At 36.3% G+C, this 21816-nt stretch overlaps 1 protein-coding gene across 1 annotated transcript; it reads left to right on the forward strand.

The window, feature by feature from the left end:
• Window positions 1–3793: 3793 nt before the first annotated feature.
• Window positions 3794–20143, forward strand: LOC121430642 (EARP-interacting protein homolog). Its single transcript, XM_041627962.1, has 9 exons — window positions 3794–3920; window positions 7331–7414; window positions 8772–8904; window positions 10178–10343; window positions 11002–11101; window positions 13439–13575; window positions 15098–15265; window positions 17343–17522; window positions 18359–20143. The coding sequence occupies exons 1-9, from the start codon at window positions 3879–3881 to the stop codon at window positions 18531–18533; spliced, it is 1185 nt and encodes a 394-aa protein (XP_041483896.1). The 5' UTR covers window positions 3794–3878; the 3' UTR covers window positions 18534–20143.
• The last annotated feature ends 1673 nt before the right edge of the window (window positions 20144–21816 follow it).

The following is a 21816-nucleotide window of genomic DNA, read 5'->3' on the forward strand; positions in this document are numbered from 1 at the left end:
CAAAAGAAAATTGAATATCATCCGCAATCTAACAGGAACCACATGGGGAAGCTCAACAAAATCTCTTCTAATGGTCTATAGAGCCTATAGACGATCTTTAATTGACTATGGCTGTGAAGCCTATGACAGCGCGGCACCCTCTATTAAAAAACAACTAGATTCGATTCAGTATCAAGCCCTAAGAATATGTGCAGGTGCATTACCACTCACTTCTTTGGAAGCTCTCCAGGTGGAACTAGGAGAACTTCCACTCGATTTACGTAGACAGATGTTGTCCGATAACTTTCGTCAAAAGATTGAAACGCATAAAGACCATCCTGTATTAAAAGGTATCGAACCATGTTGGCAGTTGGAACTTTCCAAACTACAAAAAATAAATAAACCTTTTGGCTGTAGAACAGAAAACCAGGGCCCCCATATTGAAACAAATATGAGTAATTTTCCACCGTGGTTTTTCATACCCCCTGTAGTATCCACTGAACTTAGTAACTCTTTAAATAAGAACGAAAACCCCTCATTTCTGCATCAAGAAAGTCTCAGACTAATTAACAAGAAATGGTCTCATCAACTACACATATATACAGATGGATCTAAAGCACCCAATACAGGTGCTTCTGCGGCTTCATTCTTCGTACCCACATGGTCTTACCACCAATCAAAAAGACTAAATGATAATACTTCAGTTTTCCGGGCTGAGTTGGCTGCAATAGTACTTGCATTAGAGTGGTTAGAAAATATTAATGTTTACGTTGGAACAGTTATTTTAAGTGACTCACAAAGTGCGCTGTTAGCTATTCAAAATATGAAAAACATATCATTTGTAACTGAAATACTAACTTTAACTACTAAGCTTCAATACCAGGGTAAAGAAATATTTCTAGAATGGATACCAAGCCATTGTGGTATAAGTGGAAACGAAACAGCAGATTTTCATGCAAAAGTAGCTTTAACGAAGAGAATCGAAATTCAAAATAGTTTAGGTTCCGATGAAGCAAAAACATTGATAACAAAAAATATACACAGGAATGGCAAAACAGGTGGAAGTATTCCATTTGTAATATGAGACAGATACAACCACGAGTGAATCTTTCTTTATACGAATGCCACTTGAACAGATTTGCCGAAAGTCTACTACATAAACTTCGTTTCGGAATAATAGGTCTTAACTTTGATCTTTTCCGATTAAAACTACATCCCACCGGTTTTTGTGATTCCTGTAAAATATTGGAAACTGTTGACCATTTTCTCGTGAAATGCCCACGTTATATCATTCAAAGAGCTATGCTGCTCGCTGAAACAAATTTGACGGAACCTATAGAGATTCCCTCCCTGCTAAAAAGCATAGACACCGACAAACAAAAATCACTCGTACGTTTCGTCCTTAGAACGAAACGAATATATAACAAACAGTAATACATATATCTTCTCAGAACAGTTTGAATTGTACAACTTGTTGAATTATACGAAATAATATAACAATCCTGAAACAATGAACATTATATAAACCCCTTTAAAGAATGGCATGAAGTATGGTATTTTCGATTTTCTCAAAATTTACCTAAAATACAAAAGAAAATTATTAAAGGAAGAATGTTTTATGTATTTATATTTGCATGCCTTTTCGGCTAGCTTGTTTTTAAATATATATTATAATCCTTTGGAAAAAAAAAACACTGCAATATGCACAGAAAGCCCGGATGCTTTCCTCAATTAATTCTGTAAATCGGATACTGGGGCCAATGTTTTTATGTTGGTCAACGGTTGGAGAAAGTCTCCTTCTCGGCTGATGATTAGTCATAGGTGACTCGAGGAAAATGGCCGATGAAAGCACAATGTCGATCTAGTTCATCAGTTACCCAGCTATTCGAGGAGCAGTTAAAAAATTGAGCTTTTTGTTTTGCCATAACCATATGCCAAGCTTCATTGGTGATATTCAAACTCACGAGAGAGAGGGGAAAAAAAGAATTACAATTCGATTTTCTCAAAATTTACCTAAAATACAAAATAAAAATATTGAAGGAAGAATGTTTTATGTATTTATATTTGCATGCATTTTCGGCTAGTTTGTTTTGAAATATATATCATAATCCTTTGGAAAACAATGCAATATGCACAGAAAGCCCGGATGCTTTCCTCAATTAATTCTGTAAGTCGGATACTGGGGCCAATGTATTTATGTTGGTCAACGGTTGGAGAAAGTCTCCTTCTCGGCTGATGATTAGTCATGGGTGACTCGAGGAAAACGGCCGATGAAAGCACCATGTCGATCTAGTTCATCAGTTACCCAGCTATTCGAGGAGCAGTTAAAAAATTGAGCTTTTTTGTTTTGTTTTCCCATAACCATATGCCAAGCTCCATGGGGGATATTCAAACTCACGACAAAAAAAAAGAATTACAAGAGAGCCAATTGAGAAAGAAAAAAACACAGAAAAAATAGAAAGTTGGACTGTTCTTGATTACTTCTAATTACTTTACATTATAGCCAAATACTGTTTATTTTGCAATTACATCTTTATATATGGTCATGACTAACATGTATACTATAGCCTTCAGATAATTGCCTTACGGTTTACTTATACTTAAATTATGAATACGTATGCATATGAATATATATATATATATATGTGTGTATGTATATATATATAAATAAATATATTTTTTCCCCCTAACTCATCCAAAATCACATTCCATCCTACAAGGGCTTGTCTCCTAAAGTAGGTAGGATTTAAAGGCGTCTTGTCTCCGGGAAAGATCGAGACTTCACTGACGTTGATGTTCACATCAACGGGACAGACGTATCCCCATACTCCGGTACGGGCGTAGGATTGGAGCTGTGATTTTCCTCATTTCTTTTCTCTGTCATCTCATCCTAGGTTTTACTTGCAAACTTGTTGTAGGTCTTTATAACATATTTTCAGTAAAAGCCCTGATTTTAAAACTGAGAGACACACCTACTTGACTTTAAATCCTAGTACGTGTAGATATATCCTATAAAAAAGACATAGAAAAGGAAAAAAAAGAAGAAAAAGAAATATAATTTTGAATTTTACTTTTTTCATTTATTTTTTAAGGAAAAAAAAAAACGTTAAAAAAATTAATATGATGGCGAAAATAGTCAAATTTGACTGGTTGCCAAATAAAAATAAGAACCCCCCCCCCCCCCACTAAGTAGGTCTAGCTGCTATTTAGGCCTATCTCTCAAACTTGACCCTCAGCTCAAGGGTTTACCCACTCATTCAATGAACAAGGTTATAATATAACCTTGTTCTCGGTTAATCTCCATGTGTGGCAAAATAAGGGTGGCAATGTTTGGCTTATTTTCTCTTTTTCTTTGGGGCAAATGCTTAATTTTCTTACACTGGCAGTTTTCATTACACCTATTATTCATACTACTTGGCTCTTATTTCAATTTGATTCTTTAAATCATTTTTTTCCTAATTAAAAATAGAGATAAAAAAATGAAAAGACGGCCCGTATTTTACCCTTTTAGTCAGTTCCTTAGACCCCCATTTCAGAGTTTCGTGAGGCACACCCCATCAAAAAATAATTTGAGTGCCCCCCCCCCCCCGGCCTACCGAGATCGAGAAGACTGAAATTAAAATAATTGTGGTAACCAACATAAGTTCTCTACACCGTACCGTTCTCTAAAAAACGAGTTCTCTTTGGCACCACATAATCACGTCTCTCTACGTAACGCGTACAACGCTTTCAAATTACGCGCGCTACAGAATACGTCATTCATAGTGAATTCATTTCTAACTCCGGGCATTGGAATTCATTGCTTACCCATGTGACCTGCAGCAAATCGACAGATCAGACAGGGCAAGGTTGAGCCTGGGGAGTGAGTAGTTTCTGTTTAAAAATTGCTAACGTTAGGAATGGACGATGAAGCGCCAGTTATTTATGGATTGGAGTTTCAAGTGAGTTAATTGAATTGAATTTTGTAGTAAATAAGTTGCAAAATAACTAGACTCTATGAATAGTAAATTTGCTTAAAATTAAAAATAAACTAATTTTGCTTCAGTTCGTTTGTTTACCATTGTCCCATATGCTCACTTTTGTGCTGTGTATACAATATAGGGACTCGCTACACCACCACTCATGCCATGAACCACTTGTTCACTGCAACCATCCTGCCTGTTGGGAACAGGCAGGACTATGGTATGTCAATGCTGTACGTAGCACACACTTAAAAAAATCATTAAACCAGGGTGACCAGATTTCACAAAATGAAATACGGGACAATCGTCAAAGCACGCTGCACGAGCGGATGGACCGAGCCAGGTCTTAATAAAAATAGATCAACAAAAAGGCAACTGGCTACAATGTTAGACTTACATGTACATGCCACCATGCAAACCTTCAAACAACTGGATACAATGTTAGACTTGTGAAAAAATATAAAGAATTGGAAGGGAGGGTGAACGAAAGAATTAAAAACAGAAATAATAGACAAAAAGGAGATGAATTGAGAAGAAAAAAATAGAGGGGAAAATGAAAAAAAAATCTTAAAGAATTGGAAGAGATGGAGGAGAGAATAGGCGAAAGAAAAGAGATGAATTGAGAATAAATGTGTGAAAGAAAAAAATAAAGGAGAGAAAGGAAAAGGTAAGATAAAAGGAGGAAAGAAAGAATGAAGGAAATTAAAATGTTTCCTTCATTCTTTGAAAGAAAGAAAGAAGAAAACACGAAAGGGGAAGGGAGGAAGGAAGGAAGGGAAAGAAATAATAAGGGAAAGAATTAGAAGAAAAAATAAAGAATGAAAGGGTGAAAGAGAGGGAGGGAAGAATGGAGGAGAGAAAGAAAAAAGGAAGAAAATAAAGGAGAGAAAGAATGAAAAGAAAAAGGAGAGGGAGGGAGAAGGACGCAAAGAAAAGTTTAAGGAAAGAAGGAATAAAGGAAATAAAAAGGAAAGTTAAAAAAAGTAAGAGAAAGAAGGAAAGAAAGAAAAATGAACAGAGAGAGAGGGATAAAAGGATCAGGAAAAAAAAGATAGGAAATAAAGAACAAAAACGGCAATCAGGAAGGATAGGATGAAGAAAGAATGATAGAAAAGAAAGAAAGAGGACAAAAGTTCAAGTTTCAAGCAAAAAAAATCTAATCAAACAAAAATCATAATAATATTGGTTGTTTTTTAATGTTTCTTTAAAATTGAAAAAATGAAATGTTTTGGAAATGAATCAAATTTCAAAGTGAAACATTGTCAAAATTAATAATTAGATGAAACATTGCGGCATCATACACAGACATCTCTCCCATCCCAATATAAGTTCGCACAGATCACAAGACTCAAAACGAAAGATGAAACAACTAGATCTAGTTATGAAAACTCAATAACTTGTTCCACCGATCACATCTCCATATCAGTAATCTGATAATCCATAATATGATTATGAACATTTCCCGCCGATTTTGTGATTATTTTGGTGGAAAAACTGTTTGTCAATATCATGTGAGATTGTTTGCACCATTGAGAATCTGCTCCTATCCTACATGCCTAGCTAGTAGCCTGTCACACAAAGGCAGGAGGCCAGTTTGTTTGCAATGCATGAAGTTAAGTAAATTACCGCAGAACTTCCCCCAAAGTTTACAGTTCTCGATTTTATTGTAGTCTCTGCTTCGTCATAATTATGTTGGTTATTTGATGAAAATTTGTCACTTTATATTTTGACTATATTTTGTTCAATATTCTGAAATACGGGACAAATAGGCGTCCCAGGAAGGTTTGTCGGGACGACGGGACAAAGGAGCAAAATACGGGAAGTAAGGGACGTCTGGTCACCCTGCATTAAAATATAGTATCACTTTTGTGACCAAAAATACTTTTTCCTTACAGTTCCAATTCATTTTTCATTAGTAACTTGGGAATAATTTTTGTATTCACCAGAGTGCTCAAAAACTAGAATTTTGGGCATATTTTAGTGAATGCCCTCTATTGGTGGAAAGCAATATGGCAAGAAAATTTTCATTTTTCAATCTCTATTTTTTATTAAGAAAAAATGATTTAAAGAATCAAATTTACATAAGAGCCTAGTTAGGATGAATAGCTGTATTGGAAACTGACAGTGTAAGAAAATCAAGCATTTGTCCCATAATAAAAGAGAAAATAAGCCAAAATTGCCACCCTTATTTTGTTCATTGAATGAGTGCCATGAACAAGGTTACGATATAGCCTAACCTTGTTATCTGTTACTCCTCCCAGTGTGGTGAAATAAGTTTGGCAATGTTTGGTTTATTTTCTCTTTTTCTTTGGGACAAATGCCAGGTTCCATTACAGCTATTCATAACTTGGAATCTTGATTCTTTAAATTATATTTTCTTAATTAAAAATATAGATTGAAAAACTACAATTGTCTTGCCAAATAACTTTCCACCAATAGAGGGCGTACACAAAAATATGCCCAAAATTTGAGTTTTCAAGCGCTCTGGTGAATACAAAAATTTCCCCAAGTTAACTAATGAAAAATAAATGCAACTGTATGGAAATTGGTACTTTTGGTCACAAAAGTGATATTTTAATGATTTTTTGAATTGTGTGCAGTGTACAGCATTGGCATACCATAGTACTACCTGTAGATTCCCCACAGGCAGGATGGTAATGAACCCTTGGGTGGACCTACACACCTATTTACTTGTAAGCCTCACGTGCGACCATTTGCCATACAGCAAAAAGTAAATTGTGTGTGTGTATTTGAGTTTTGTCAGACGTGTATCAATCAGATATGATTATTTACATCTGGGACCGACCTTTAACGTCACCATCCAAGACTTGACCAGGGCTCGAACCCATGACAATCAACACATCGTAACTGCACTCGAGCCCCTCCATCACTCAATCATATCAACCCTGCTGACTTTAAAAAAATTCAACCCCCCCCAAGAAAAAAGAGAATGTACTTTATATACTAACCCTTACTTGTATTGTTTTGCCTACATCTTTCTTTCTTTTTTTTTTTAAATACTAACCAGTATGGTCATGAGCAGAGGAGTCCAGTGTCTCGCCATTGAATCATTAATCTCCATATGATGTGCACTGTTCAAGTGCATACATGTACATTTATTTGTCCATATATGCGATGAGTCCCCACCACATGCATAACCTTAAAAAAAAACACTGGACCAACCCATTTTTCCCCCTCTGTAACAGCAAACAAACAATTTCTTTAGGCCTAAGTTTTGGATTAGATAATAACAACAAAAATGTATAGAATTTTCAGGAAAAACAAACAAAGAGTCTGTGAGGTGTGTTGCATCATATAATCGCCTTTTTTTAACGTTTGGTTATTTGCCAGCTCTACGTTAATAAAACCAATTGTTTGTTTTTATATAGGCTCGGAGCTTGACAGCACAGGTTGCTGAAACAGATGCTATCCGCTTTCTTGTTGGAACACAGTCTCTTAAGTATGACAATCAGGTAAAACAAATATTCCAGGGGAATTGCCGAATTTTGATTATTAAAAGAATCATTGATTTTCCTCAAAATATAAACTTGGTGATTACAGTTCAAATTTCACAGTTGACTATTCGTAGTTAAACAACAACGTTAGGACAGCATTTAAAATAAACCCAAGTTCTAAATACAGGCCATTGGCTCCAGAGGGCTCTAAACATTCTAGTCACTGTGATAAATACTCATACAAGTCCTCTCTTTTGAAAGGAAGGGGGCACACTTAGGTAAAACGGCATATTTACATTAAAAATTTCAATTATGGTTCTTAAAATGGTGGATGCACGGGCCAGCTTTCCCCCCCCCCCTGGATTTGCCACTGATGTCTAAACAAAGTCTTGCAAATGGACTCTTAAAGGAGAATGAAACCATTGGAACAAGAAAGCTTGTGTGAAAACAGGAAAATCAAAGAAACAGATCAACGAAAGATTGAGAAAAATCAGACAAATAATGAGAAAGTTATGAGCATTTGAATATTGCGATCGCTATGGAGATAGCAAATTGGCAATGCGACAAAGATGTGTGATGTCACTTGTGAACAACGCTCCCCATTACTTTAGTATATATTTCACTAGAATTGCCTCTTTTATCACATCTATCCATAAATCATGTGTTCTGTCTACATGAGGGCATGTAATACATATTTTTTAAGAATACATCATGGATAAAGAGTTTGTATCATCATAAGAAAAAGCAAAAAGAGACATTTTGAGGGTATTTTATAGTCCACCAAAGGGAAAGTTGTTCATCAGTGACATCACACATCCTTGTCGCATTGCCAATGTGAGGATCTCCATAGCATTAGAGATTGCAATATTCAAATGCTCATAACTTTCTCACTATTTGTCTGATTTTTCTCAAACTTTCTTTATTCTTATTCTTTTATTTTTCTGTTTCTACACAAGCCTATTTGTTCCAAAGATTTCATTCCCCTTTAATGTTTACACTTTGACATACACAAAACATATCTTTCCATCTATGTTCATTAGTATTTTCAATGATATTGGTATGGAATAACATTCTTTTGTAAGTGCATATGCTCATGGAGTTTTGTTGATTTGATTGGATTTACCATTATAAAAATCAGTACATGTAAAATTACCATGTAATATAAAACATGATAAAAGATCATTGGATGGATCGCCCTGCTCAGCTGAGCCATTACAGCACAGCTGTTCTGCCGAGGGGTCCAGTTAAATTAAACAAAGAAGATAAAATTCATATCACAACGTTCATGTCATATCAAAAGATTCATATCATATCACAAAATACAAAATGTTTTCAGTCTGGTTATCGGTTCTCTCTCATTTCCTCCACACTTAAGGTGCATGTCTTAGACTTTGATGAGGATAACAATGCTCTTGACAAGACAGTGTTCTTTCACAAAGATGGAGAAATCTGGCACATCGCTTCAAGTCCTGGAGATAAGGATGTGTTATCAACCTGCTTCAACAAAAGTAATTCTGGATACAGATTTTCTAGTTTGATTTCTGCTGTGAATTAATTGGTAGTTGGTGACATCGCATTTGCTCTTGCGACAATCGCTCCAGGCTTTACTTGTCTATTAGAGAAGTAGGGTTAGGGTCTCAGTATGGTTTTGTGATAGGTTTAGGATAGGGTAGTGTTTAATCCGACTAGTGTGTGGAATTTATTGATGAGCAAGTGGTGCAAAGCAAATGTCGCGGAACCTTACGTCATATCTGTCTCTTTGATACTGTATACTATCCTCAGAAACGTTTGAAATATAGATGTAAAACGTGTCTCATTGACGGCTCAAATTTTCCAAAAGCCACCATTAGCCTTGAATATATTTGGGTCCTTTTAATTTTTTTTCCAATTGTGCTGTAATATAGATATAGAAGGGGCCTTTCATTTATTTGATACGAAAATGTAAGGCCCAGTGAAGTAGGTTTCTTTTACAGTACACCATGGGGCAAGTGTTTGTCCTGAAAAGGACCACCCAATCTCGTAAGGCCTGCTCATTTGCACAGCTTGTGATGGCAAACATCTGAGTTTTGCTTCATACAGCTGTTTGTAAGTTATACAAGACTGTGAAGCACAACTACCATAGTAGCAACATGTACATGTATGTCTTGTGCTTGAATCGGGGACCCATTTCATAAAGAGTTACAAAGTTCTGTTGTAACTTTGCCATTATGGCAACTACATGTACCATGACAAAAAAAACAAACACAAACAAACAAACAACTACCATGGCAACAGGGCTCAGCAGCCGATCGAAATCAAGGTTACCATGGTAGTTGCCATAAGGGCAAAGTTACAACAGTTTTAACTCTTAATGAAACGGGCCCCTGATTCTCAATAAGGTACCTTTGTAAAAGTCATAGCCGCGTGTATCGCCACAGGAATCGCACATTCGGCCTTTCGTTACCAATTGTCACATGTCAGACATAACAATGGGGAATGCAGGAAAGCCATTATGAAAATACGCATCATGCTTTCATGACAGGTTTCCTGCTGAAAGACTGGGCTCAGATTTTTGATGAGGGACCTAATTGGTCTTCCCTTCAGTTGCACTTCAGAGTTGAAATGCAGTCCTTAGTCCTTCAAAATCTCATTTTTCACACGCATTTGAATAAAAAGCTTGTTATATGATTTAATAAACCTTCACTTTAGATTTGTTATCAATACATGTCAATTTTATTGTCAAGAAGTATGATAGAAATCTTTGATGTGATTTATCTATTACTGTCATCTAATACCATCCAGTCGTAGACAATAAACTTCAGGGCCAAGCTGCAATCTGGAGATTACCAATCGATGAGGAGGATCCAGATGTATCAGATATTGGTCTCCATGACGACACGTCGTCTAATGCCAAGAACCTGGAGGTGCTTTGTCGGCTCGACAACTCAGACATAGGCAGTATTATCAGGTATTTATTGCTAAGACACAGGAGCTGTGCCAGGGTATTTTGTAGGGGGGGGGGGGGCAAGACATCACAATTTTTTCCTCAATGGGATCATATGGGTAATATACATTAAGTACAAACCTATATTTCTCTTTCTTATGCTGTTTTTTCTTCTTTCTCTCTTTCTTCCTCTATTTCTTTTGTTTTTTTCACTACTTGAAAAATCATAGATTGGCAGTCACCCCTGCCCCTCTGTAGGTCAGTCCTTTAAAGGTGATGTCCATTGTTGGGTTAGTAGTGAATATGCTGAAGAGGAATAAATGATAATTGATAAGATGGATAAAAGTATTCAAAATTTATAGAAGAAAAAAAATGAGGTGAAGGGAGAAAAATGCGGAGAATAGATAGAAAAAGAAAAAAGGGAAAATACAAAAATGCAAAGAATGATAAAAGTCGAAAAAAGGAAGACTGAAGATAATGAGAAGGGAAGAACAGATGTCCTAAGAAATATATTTTGTAAAAATATTTACAAAAATAATAGATTTATTACATTTGTATTTTAGAATTTAGTTTTTTGTTTGAGACATACATTAAAAAAAATACTGAATATATATATATATATATATGCCTGGGTGAGGAGATTGAGAATGTTCTCAGTTATTATACCATTCTTTTCATACAGTGTATTATGGGAGCCTCAAGGAGATGGGAACAAGATCCTCTCTCTAACTGATTACAAGTTTCTCATGTGGGATCTAGAGGCCAGTGGAAGCAAAGCTAGAGTAAGTTGTTTGATTATTCAAGTCTAATTAATATGGATATTTGGTATACTTCTTCATAATTGCTAGGTGAAATCATTCATCCAGAAAAACATGTCTGATTTATGCAGCCTTGTACCAGCAGATAATTACTGTAATACAGGCTTGTGACTGGTCTAAACAGGAGGGAGTGGGAAGGGATGTTAAGTGTTCTGTGAGACTTAGCCCAAACCAGGCCAGGCTATTTTGTGTTTTGTGCGTGAGCTAGCCGGGGGGGGGGGGGGGTTTATATTCTTCATACCATTCATAACAATTACAAAAAGTAATCCTCATATATTTCCTCATGTATTTCTTTGTTTTTGTCTCACCTGCGAAGCAAAGTGAGACTATAGGCGCCGCTTTTCCGACGGCGGCGGCGTCAACATCAAATCTTAACCTGAGGTTAAGTTTTTGAAATGACGTCATAACTTAGAAAGTATATGGACCTAGTTAATAAAACTTGGCCATAAGGTTAATCAAGTATTACTGAACATCCTATTAGAGTTTCATGTCACATGACCAAGGTCAAAGGTCATTTAGGGTCAATGAACTTAGACCATGTTGGAGGAATCAACATCGAAATCTTAACCTGAGGTTAAGTTTTTGAAATGTCATCATAACATAGAAAATATATGGACCTAGTTCATGAAACTTGGACATAAGTTTAATCAAGTATCACTGAACATCCTGCATGAGTTTCACGTCACATGACCAAGGTCAAAGGTCATTTAGGGTCAATGAACTTTGGCCGAATTGGGGATATCTGTTGAATTCCCATTTTAACTTTGAATGTTTATGGATCTGATTCATGAAACTTGGACATAATAGTAATCAAGTATCACTGAACATCCTGTGCGCGTTTCAGGTCACATGACCAAGGTCAAAGGTCAATGAACTTTGGCCGAATTGGGTGTATCTGTTGAATTACCATCATAACTTTGAAAGTTTATTGGTCTAGTTCATTAAACTTGGACATTAGAGTAATCAAGTATCACTGAACATTCTGTGCGCGTTTCAGGTCTCATGATTAAGGTCAAAGGTCATTTAGGGTCAATGAACTTTGGCCGAATCGGGGGTATCTGTTGAATTACCATCATAACTTTGAAAGTTTATTGGTCTAGTTCATTAAACTTGGACATTAGAGTAATCAAGTATCACTGAACATTCTGTGCGCGTTTCAGGTCACATGACCAAGGTCAAAGGTCAATGAACTTTGGCCGAATTGGGTGTATCTGTTAATTACCATCATAACTTTGAAAGTTTATGGATCTGATTCATGAAACTTGTACATAAGAGTAATCAAGTATCACTGAACATCCTGTTTGAGTTTCAAGTCACATGATCAAGGTCAAAGGTCATGTAAGGTCAATGAACTTTGGCCATGTTGGGGTTTTTTGTTGAATAACTATCATATCTCTGTAAGTTTATTGGTCTAGTTCATAAAAAGTGGACATAAGAGTAACCATGTATCACAGAACATCTTGTACGAGTTAGAGTAGTATTCAAAGTCAGCACTGCTGCTATATTGAACCGCGTGATGCAGGTGAGACGGCCAGAGGCATTCCACTTGTTTGCCTTAAGTTTTCCTTTGATTTTTTGCCAAGTATACCGGTATAGCAGAACCTTTTTGTGAAGCAAAATTATGCTTAAAGCAATTATTAATTTCAGCTGATGAAGTTAAAAATAATCTTTTTTTTTTTTATAACATGAGAAAACATTGACTTTGTACACAAAATCACGTTTTGGACCAATTTAAGGTCCGACATGCACTTACGTAATGTTGCACAATTTTTCATCCGCATACTTGGGCATCTTATATTTGGTCTCAAAAGATGCTCAAGACTTCAAAGTAAAAAGTCAGCGAGCGGCGCAGTCGAAAGACTGCACGTAGCGGAATAGTTGCAGAAAATGTTGTGGGTGTTGATACCCCCCTGCCAGTTTAGGGTCAAAGTAACAAATTCATACATAATCCAATAAAATGGCCACCCATGAGTCTGTAAATATTAAAAAAAAAACTGTGAAAGGATTATTAACTGTAAGATATTGTGTAATTTGCTGAGAAAATAAGCATTGAATCCCACTAAATTGTCCCTTTTTTCCACACAATAATAACACTGTTCCATATGTGCTTATCTGTGTTGGCGATCTTCAGTGTGATTATATGACTTCAGAGATGAGGGAAACATAACAATTTTTTAGGCCTCCCGCATTTCTTTATAGAGTGCATGCAACTTATAGTGAAAAATACTTCTGATTTTGAAACCTATAATTAATGACTTATACTCATGTTCATTTTATTCATTATTTTTATCTTAATAATAGATGACGAGTTCAGCAACCCTTGAGGGCAAAGGTCATCCAAAGTTCACCTCCCTTCGTTGGAACCCTCACCATAACAACTCCCAGGTTGCATCAGCGAACGACACAACCATCAGAGGATGGGATCTCAGATCAATGGAGTAAGGCTTTTAACTTCTGGCCCATATTCTGAAGTCCAGGGCCCCGTTGCATAAAAGTTATAGTGGTGATTGTGCCTTCCATTTGTAACTACCATTTGACGATTCTGGACAGCCAATCAGAATCAAGTAGTCCATAGAAGTTACCATTGGATGGTTAAGTTGCCATGATATAACTTTAATGCAACAGGACCCAGTTTGACTTGGACCATGGTCTAAGTCCAGGCCCAAATTTTGGGAAGCTATGAGTGTCAAGAATTCATTTACCCTGTAATCCTTCTTGCCTTTTCTTGTAGCCTACTTATAAAGTAATGAGGAAGAAAACTATTGTATTCATTATTTCAAGATATTTTGTCATGATTGGAATGCCAAATGTGATGATGGATTGATCACCTAATTCTAGAGATTTATGCCAACCGGCAGCAGGTTACACTATCTAGCATTAATCACAATACTTCAGGAAACATATTTTGCAGTTCAGCATCCATGAAATAGCCTTTTCATTGCGAACTATTAGTATGGGAAATTTAGTCTATCCTTTATTAAATGATATTTGTTTAGGTAATCATGCTCTTGGCAATAGGACAACACTGCTCAGACTCTTAAATTAATCCCATTTTCAGGAGTAACGTAGCAGTAAAATTGGAAACAGAAATACTGGTGAACTTGAGCCAGAACAATTCCTGGATCGACCTGACCCATTCAGTTGCTATGTTAGTTTATGTCATGCATGCACATAGAGTGTGCATTGAGGAAATGATATTGGCAAAGTTTTCTACATTTGGTTTGTCCGATGGTGTGATAATATAGTGATATTGAAAGTATCAATCAATTTTAGTATAGTGAGTAGCACATTGATACTGTATGTAACGGTGATCTGGCCGTCTCCCACAAGCGACAAGTATAATAATAATATTTTTATAGCGCCTGTTCTTAGAAAGGTACAAAGTGCAAAGAGTTTATGTTGGATCGATCCAGAGTCCATACACACGTCAAAACGATGTGCTTATGGCACACGCCACAGCCCAGTTTCTCAGTGAACCCACTGGCCTGTATTCTCAAAAGAGGTTTCAATTATACCATAATACAAAATTATGGTTTATGCAGATTTCATATACTGTTGCGCTTCAATTAGGCTCCCTTTGCTAAAAGCATGCATTTCCATGGGACTTTTCTTAGTGCATGCAATGAAATAAGCGTAATTATGTACGCAAATCATCATAGTCCATGGTTTTGTGCCTTGGTACAATTGAAACCACTTTTGAGAATCCGGGCCATAGGGATTTCTTTGCTGTCCATCGCCAAATTACAAATGCTTTTACTCTTATCTACTTATTTGTCCAAAGATGACAAAACAGTAGCTATGACAAGTACATTGTAAGAAAATCAAAATTGCATTGCAATTTAAAAAATCAATGAAAATTAATCAATTAACTGTACGTTGACAAAAAAAAATTGCAAAGCAGCACGCATCCTCTGCAAATACGAATGAATAAGCACGTTGAATTATTGTTATACGCTGCAGACAGACATACATGATAGAGAACGCCCACGGCCAGTTGGTACGAGATCTGGACTTCAATCCAAACAAGCAATACTACATGGCGTCCTGCGGGGACGATTGCAGCGTCAAGTTCTGGGACGTCCGCAACACTGGATGGCCCGTCATGGTCCAGAATGACCATTCACATTGGTAAGTGGAGCAGCGTGAGATCGCTGTTAACCGTTACGAGGCCTGGGGTCCGTTTCATAAAGGACTTACAACTGTTGTAACTTTGCCATTATGGTAACTACAATGGAAACGTTGATTCTGATTGGCTGCTGAGCCCTGTTAGCATGGTAGTTGCCATTATGGCAAAGTTACAACAGTTGTAAAGTTCTTTATGAAACGGGCCCCTGATATTTTGATAGGCAGTCAATATCAGACATTGGCCCGTATTCTAAAGTCGGGTTTAACTTAAACTCAGGTTCAAAGTTGTGGTTTAAGTTTGGGAAACCAAAAGTATCATAATTTTTTATTAAGTTGTATGTTCCTTATGTTTACTGTGCTCTTTCCCAATTCATCGATGGTGAAGACAATTTTCCTTTTAAACTTTTCTAGAAAATTATGAATGATTTGAGAGCCAAATGAGCTGAAGTATGATATCTCTACTGTTATTGATTTATGTAACAATTGGCTCTCCATACTTAAACCACAACTTTAAACCTGAGTTTAAGTTAAACCCGACTTCAGAATACGGGCCATTGTCACCTGTTTCTTGAACCCATCCTTCAGCATGGATGATGAAGGGCAATGATTGCATTTTCACAAACTTTCCCTCCAGTGACAGTCGGTGTTCTAGCTAGACCCATTTTAGTGGTGGTCACTATTTCACAGCATTACAAAGTTTTTTCAGGCTGTGTTAGTGGACTTAAAGCCAAGATGGAAGGAAAGTTGATGTACTAAAAATCTGACATGAGCAAATCTTTGAAAATGAACGAATAATTATGATATATGAATGGTTAATGTGAATTATGCAAATAAAACAAGATTAAAGATGGAAATGAATGCAAGTGCTATTCCTCTTTGCAAGGAGTTAGGTTTTAAATACATTTCATTTGAAATAAGTTTTGGATGGAAGCAGTGTTTTTCATGATGACTGGTGGTCAGTATGCAAATGCAGAGACTGATGACATCATCCACTCACTTTTTCTTTTGTATTTTATTACATGAAATATGAAATATTCTAATTTTTCCCTAATTGTCAAGTGAAACGGCGGTTAATTCCTATCTGAACATGTGGAATAGCATTGTTTACTACTACATGGTTCAGTCAAGTCGGTCCTTATTTTCAAATCTGCAAAAAATGAAATATTGTATAATTCAAACAATAAAAAAACAAAAGAAATAGTGAGTGAGGGACAACATCGTCTATCTCATTTGCATGTCACTCAGTTGTGCATATCACCGTTTGTGAAAAATAAGCGAAACTTTAAAATGTCATAACTTTCTTATTTTACATCCGATTTTGATGAAATTTTCAGTGTATGCTAGTTTGATTTTTCTCTATTTATTCAAATCAACATTTTCCTGGGGTGGATTTGACCTTTAAGTTAAACTCCACTATCCACTCATCCTGGTTAAATTAACTATATGAAATATACAGTCTGTTGATTTAAATATTTTGATATGATTTCTCTTTTTTTGTAAGGTTAGGAGTGTTTGCTGTAATCCATTTCATGATAAGCTGTTTCTTTTTTTTTATTGTTTGAATTATACGATATTTCATTTTTTATCGATTTGACAATAAGGACCAACTAAACTGAACCATATCGTATTAAACAATGCTAATTCCACAGGTTCAGGGAGGAATTAATTGTTTCTTTTGACAATGAGGAGAAAATTAGAATATTTCATATTAATAAAATACAAAAGAAATACATGTAGTGAGTGGATGACATCAGCAGTCTCCTCATTTGCATACCAATCAGGATGTGCATATAACCGTTTTGTGAAATCAAGCGAAACTTTAAAATATCAAAACTTTCTTATTTTACATCCGATTTTTATGATATTTTCAGTGTTATGCTTGTTGGATTTTTCTATTTTTATTCAAATCAACTTTTTGTTGGGGTGGACTTTTCCTTTGAAGTACTTGCTTATCATTTATCTTTATTCAGGGTTTATAGTGTTTGTTTATACAAACAATTCCTCTAGCCTCGTATCCTATGTTGAATTATCCCTCTGAGAAACCCATCTGATGATTTGAAATAAACCTTTTTTTCTTCAGGGTTTGGAGCGTTCGTTATAACCAATTTCACGATCAACTCATCCTAAGTTCAAGTAGTGATAGTCGAGTTATTCTGACCAACGCATCATCTATCTCATCTGAACCCTTTGGTCACATGGACGAAGATGACGATGAGGAGGAGGAGGATGAGGACGTCATGGATAGTGAGGAGAAAAACAAGTAGGATGATTATTATTGATATGATGAGAATATGATATACACATACTTTACTTTCTGTATTTTGAAAAATGTGTTAACTTTGAATATTTAAAGATAAATGGTGACTGTTGTAGTGATTTCAAAATGAGTTGATACAGAATGCAAGGAATTGACCACTCAAGTGTCTGTGTATGAATAAAACATCTGTGCCAAGAAAGGATCTGGAAGTAATTGCTGAGAAATTAGTGAAATAAACATAGAAACCCATCAAATTATCAGGTCTTTTTCCAAACAATAATAATAATACACTGTCCCACGTGTGCGTATCTGTGTTGGCAGTCTTCAGTGTGTTCGTTTTTTCAGCTTAGATTATGATTTCACAAAGTTCATTTTATGTAACTGTACAAGAGCTAGCTCTAGGACAATATACATGTAGTAGCAATTTAACTTGCTTTTTCAGACTTTCTCATTAAAATCAGTGTTAACTGCAATTACATTAATTTATTTTTAATGTTACTTTGTTGAGTTGAGGTGGCATTAATCACCCATTGGTATTTCTTTCAAGGCTTACTATAGAGTTTGGAAGCGATGACGTCAGTTGCCATGGTGTCATGGCGGCATGGTTCTAAACAAATGAACCTGCCAAAGTAAAGCGTGTGTTTCTCATAGGAGAAAATGGCTGCTATCAGAATTTGATTGCTTGCAACCTATTTCTCAGACGAATACAAATGTGTACGGACAATCGTCAGCTGCGACTCTGTTTAGAACCAGCACACCCCGACACCATGGCAACTGACGTCACACTTTGGTACTCTGTACGTCTCTTTTCATCATTATTATTATAAATTTGTTTGCAGGACTAAGGAGCCAATAAAGGATGGTGTAATAGCGACCTACGAGGAGCATGAAGACAGTGTTTATGCCGCTGAATGGTCAACAGCTGATCCCTGGCTCTTTGCCTCACTGAGTTACGACGGCCGGTTAGTCATAAACAGAGTACCCAGGGCTGAGAAATATAAGATTCTTCTCTAGAGCTTTTCAAGTAATAAGGACTCTGAGTTGTGATGATTGTTTGGTTGTCAGCAGAACTCCACGAACTGAGAAGTATAAGATTCCTTGCTGCTTTAGGTATTCAAGGTAAAGATGCTGAGTTGCGATGGTCACATTGTGGTCAGAGCACCAAGAGCCAAGAATTACATGATTCCTTGCTAGAGGTTTCGAGGTCGAAGATACGGAGTTGGGATGGCCTTTTGGTTCTCAACAGAGCATCCATTACCGAGAAGTTTTTCAGGTAAAATAAGACCCCAAGTTACGATGGCCGATTTATCAACGACATAGTTTCCATTGCTGAGAAGTATAACAAATTCTTAAGGTTTTATTCTGACCTTGATAGGTGGCTGATGGCCAAGAGTCATCAACAGATTACCCAGGACTGAGAAGTAAGAGATGCTTCTGAATGTTTTCAAGTATGAGATTTCTTCGTCATTGCTGAACTGTAAGCTTCACAAAGCTGTAACTTCTAGGTATTTAACAGTTTCTGAAGATTGGAAGACACTGGGCTTTGATTGGTGATGGTAGGCCTACATGTAGATATTATTAGGTGTTTTACAGGAATATATCAGTCAGAAATCTGTGAAATCTCATTGTCAATTTATTACAGACCTTGTTTTTGTATGATGGATTATAATGATCATTGTGTGCAATCAGCTAATATCAACTTTACTATCAATTTCTAAGCTTTGTTTTATGGTCGTCTTGTGGCAAATGTTTAATGTCATCACCCCAAAAGCATAGTGTGACTTCTGTGAATATGGGCCTTGGGGATTCTTTTTTTTTTCAGATTCAACCCATTGCTTATAACTCTTATAAAGATTACTGACCATTTAATATGTCTAATGTGGTTAAAAATAATGTTCATCAATATTTTTTGTAAAAAAAATGTACTCACATGTTCATGTAATATTTAGAGTGATAAGATGAAAGCTGTCCTTTTTCATCAAAATATACATTCCAGTTTTCAAATTCTAAGAGCTTTAATCATTTAGCTTTTTGTAGCAATTTGAAAGCATGGGGCAATTCCTTAAAAGGAAATCAACTTTTCTATTTCTGTTTCTATTATGGCAGGAGAGGTTTCTGCTGCCTAACACCAAGTTGGTATGAACAGTTACACAGGAAACATTTGACATCTCTGGTTATCAGCAACAGTGGCTGACTTTATAGAGGAAAGAAATTACTAACAAGTCTTTTAATTAAAGTGGAGACAACAGCGGATTAGGGATTTGAACTCACAACCTCATGATCATGAGTCCAATGCTCTAATAACCCCTTAACCACATGACCTGTAACCTTTTTATACGCCTGACCCTCGTTTTTCTCAATGTTTCATTTCATATTATTTCTCTTCATGACCTTCCCAAGTCATGATCAGTTGAGAGCATTGCGATTTTTCATGAGAAATATAAAATAGATACAAATAATTCCAGGAAGGTCTTTCATTCAGTGTATAGGAAGTTGGATGTACTTCATGGAATAGACCAAAATACAGGACTATTTCATCTGAATGTGCACATCAATTGAAGATAAATTCATTGCCATCTGGATCTGGATGGTTAATGTACAAAACGCCTGGTGTGGCTATCCAGTACATTTTTGTGGCAACAGTGCGTGGGGTCAGATGTGTACTTATTTTTTTTGGTTCTTTTCAGGGTTCTCCTTGAATTTGGGGGATTGATGTAGCCTCCCTTACAGCCTCCCATCAAAACATTATGTAATATTAATTATGCCTTTTCACTATTGTAAAATTCACTGAATATAATGAGCCAAAACTCACATGAATTTTATTTTCTTGTGATTGGTATATTTTTTATTTTGATATGAATCATGTCAAAAAATATTTTTTCTTCTTTATACCGGTATTTGTCACCCCCCCCCTTGCCTAACGAATAAATGGTTTGTGTCATGATGGAATCATTCATATTTCAAATGGAATTCCTTATTCCTGTAAATATTTCAGTCTTTATTTATATAATTGAAAATAAAGAATATATGAATAATATCAACTTAAATTTAATGTCATTTGTCAATGTTGTTAATGTTAATCATTGCTTTTGATCTTTTAAGAACAAATGAATAAAAATATAATAAAATCGATGCAAGTACAATAAAAGAAAAGAAAGGTAAGGAAGAGATAGAAAGAGAGAGGGGGAGACAGACTGACAGATGGAGAGAGACAGGGGAAGAGAGAGAAAGGGAGACAGATGGAGAGAGACGGGGAGAGAGAGAAAGGGAGACAGATGGAGAGAGACAGGGGGAAGAGAGAGAAAGGGAGACAGATGGAGAGAGACGGGGGAAGAGAGAGAAAGGGAGACAGATGGAGAGAGACAGGGGGAAGAGAGAGAAAGGGAGACAGATGGAGAGAGACAGGGGGAAGAGAGAGAAAGGGAGACAGGGGGAAGAGAGAAAGGGAGACAAGTGGAGAGAGACAGGGGAAAGAGAGGGAGACAGGGGGAAGAGAGAAAGGAGACAAGTAGAGAGAGACGGGGAAAGATAAAGAGACAGGTAGGGGGAGAGAGATGGAAAGAGACGGAGATGGACAGAAACGGGAGAGACAGAATGAGAGAGGGGGAAAGAGAAACGGGGAGAAAGAATGAGAAGGGGCAGTGGGAAGAGAACAAATTGCATAGGGTTGGTTCATCTTGACCGTGATGATCTTTTCTTTTTATACATGAATTGTTCTACCATCCTTTTTCTTAAATGGCTGAACAAATAAAAAATATTGAAATAGATTTTAAGTATGTTGATTTCAAACACAATGAGATGAAAAGGATATTTATTCAGAATATGCCACATACAAATCAATACTTGGTGAAATAGGAAAATTTAGTAAAGGGCCCATAATTAATTGATTGATTGATCTATTTATTTTATTTAAACATGGTAAAAAGCCCTCGATCAGCCAATTGCTGGTTTTCAGAGAGGCCATGCGATATACAATATTCAATATTAAAATCTTACAAATGTGTAGCGACTGTTTGGAGAAAATGTTTTGGGTGTCAGCATAGGCGGCGGAAGCGGGGGGGACGGTTCCCCCCCCCCTAAATTTGTTGTTGATGACCTTTTTTTTTTTTTTTTGCTTGTCAATTTATTTTCCTACGTCCCCCTATAATTTTTGGGTTGAGAACCTTTTTTTTTTTGCTTGTCAAAAAAATTTTGGTTGTCCCCTCCTAAAATTTTTTGCTTCCGCCGCCAATGGGTGTCAGTGCCCACTTTCCATATTTGCTTATTTCAATCAAGGTCTTCGAAGATACCAATTTAA

This window comes from Lytechinus variegatus, chromosome 17 (genome assembly GCF_018143015.1).
Source record: "Lytechinus variegatus isolate NC3 chromosome 17, Lvar_3.0, whole genome shotgun sequence".
Classification (NCBI taxonomy): Eukaryota; Metazoa; Echinodermata; class Echinoidea; order Temnopleuroida; family Toxopneustidae; genus Lytechinus; species Lytechinus variegatus.

Coding starts and splice junctions, on each gene's coding strand:
- LOC121430642 (XM_041627962.1), top strand. CDS start 3,879: ATGGACGATGAAGCGCCAGTTATTTATGGATTGGAGTTTCAA. Junction 8,905..10,177: donor ATCAACCTGCTTCAACAAAA/GTAATTCTGGAT, acceptor AATACCATCCAG/TCGTAGACAATAAACTTCAG. Junction 11,102..13,438: donor CCAGTGGAAGCAAAGCTAGA/GTAAGTTGTTTG, acceptor TCTTAATAATAG/ATGACGAGTTCAGCAACCCT.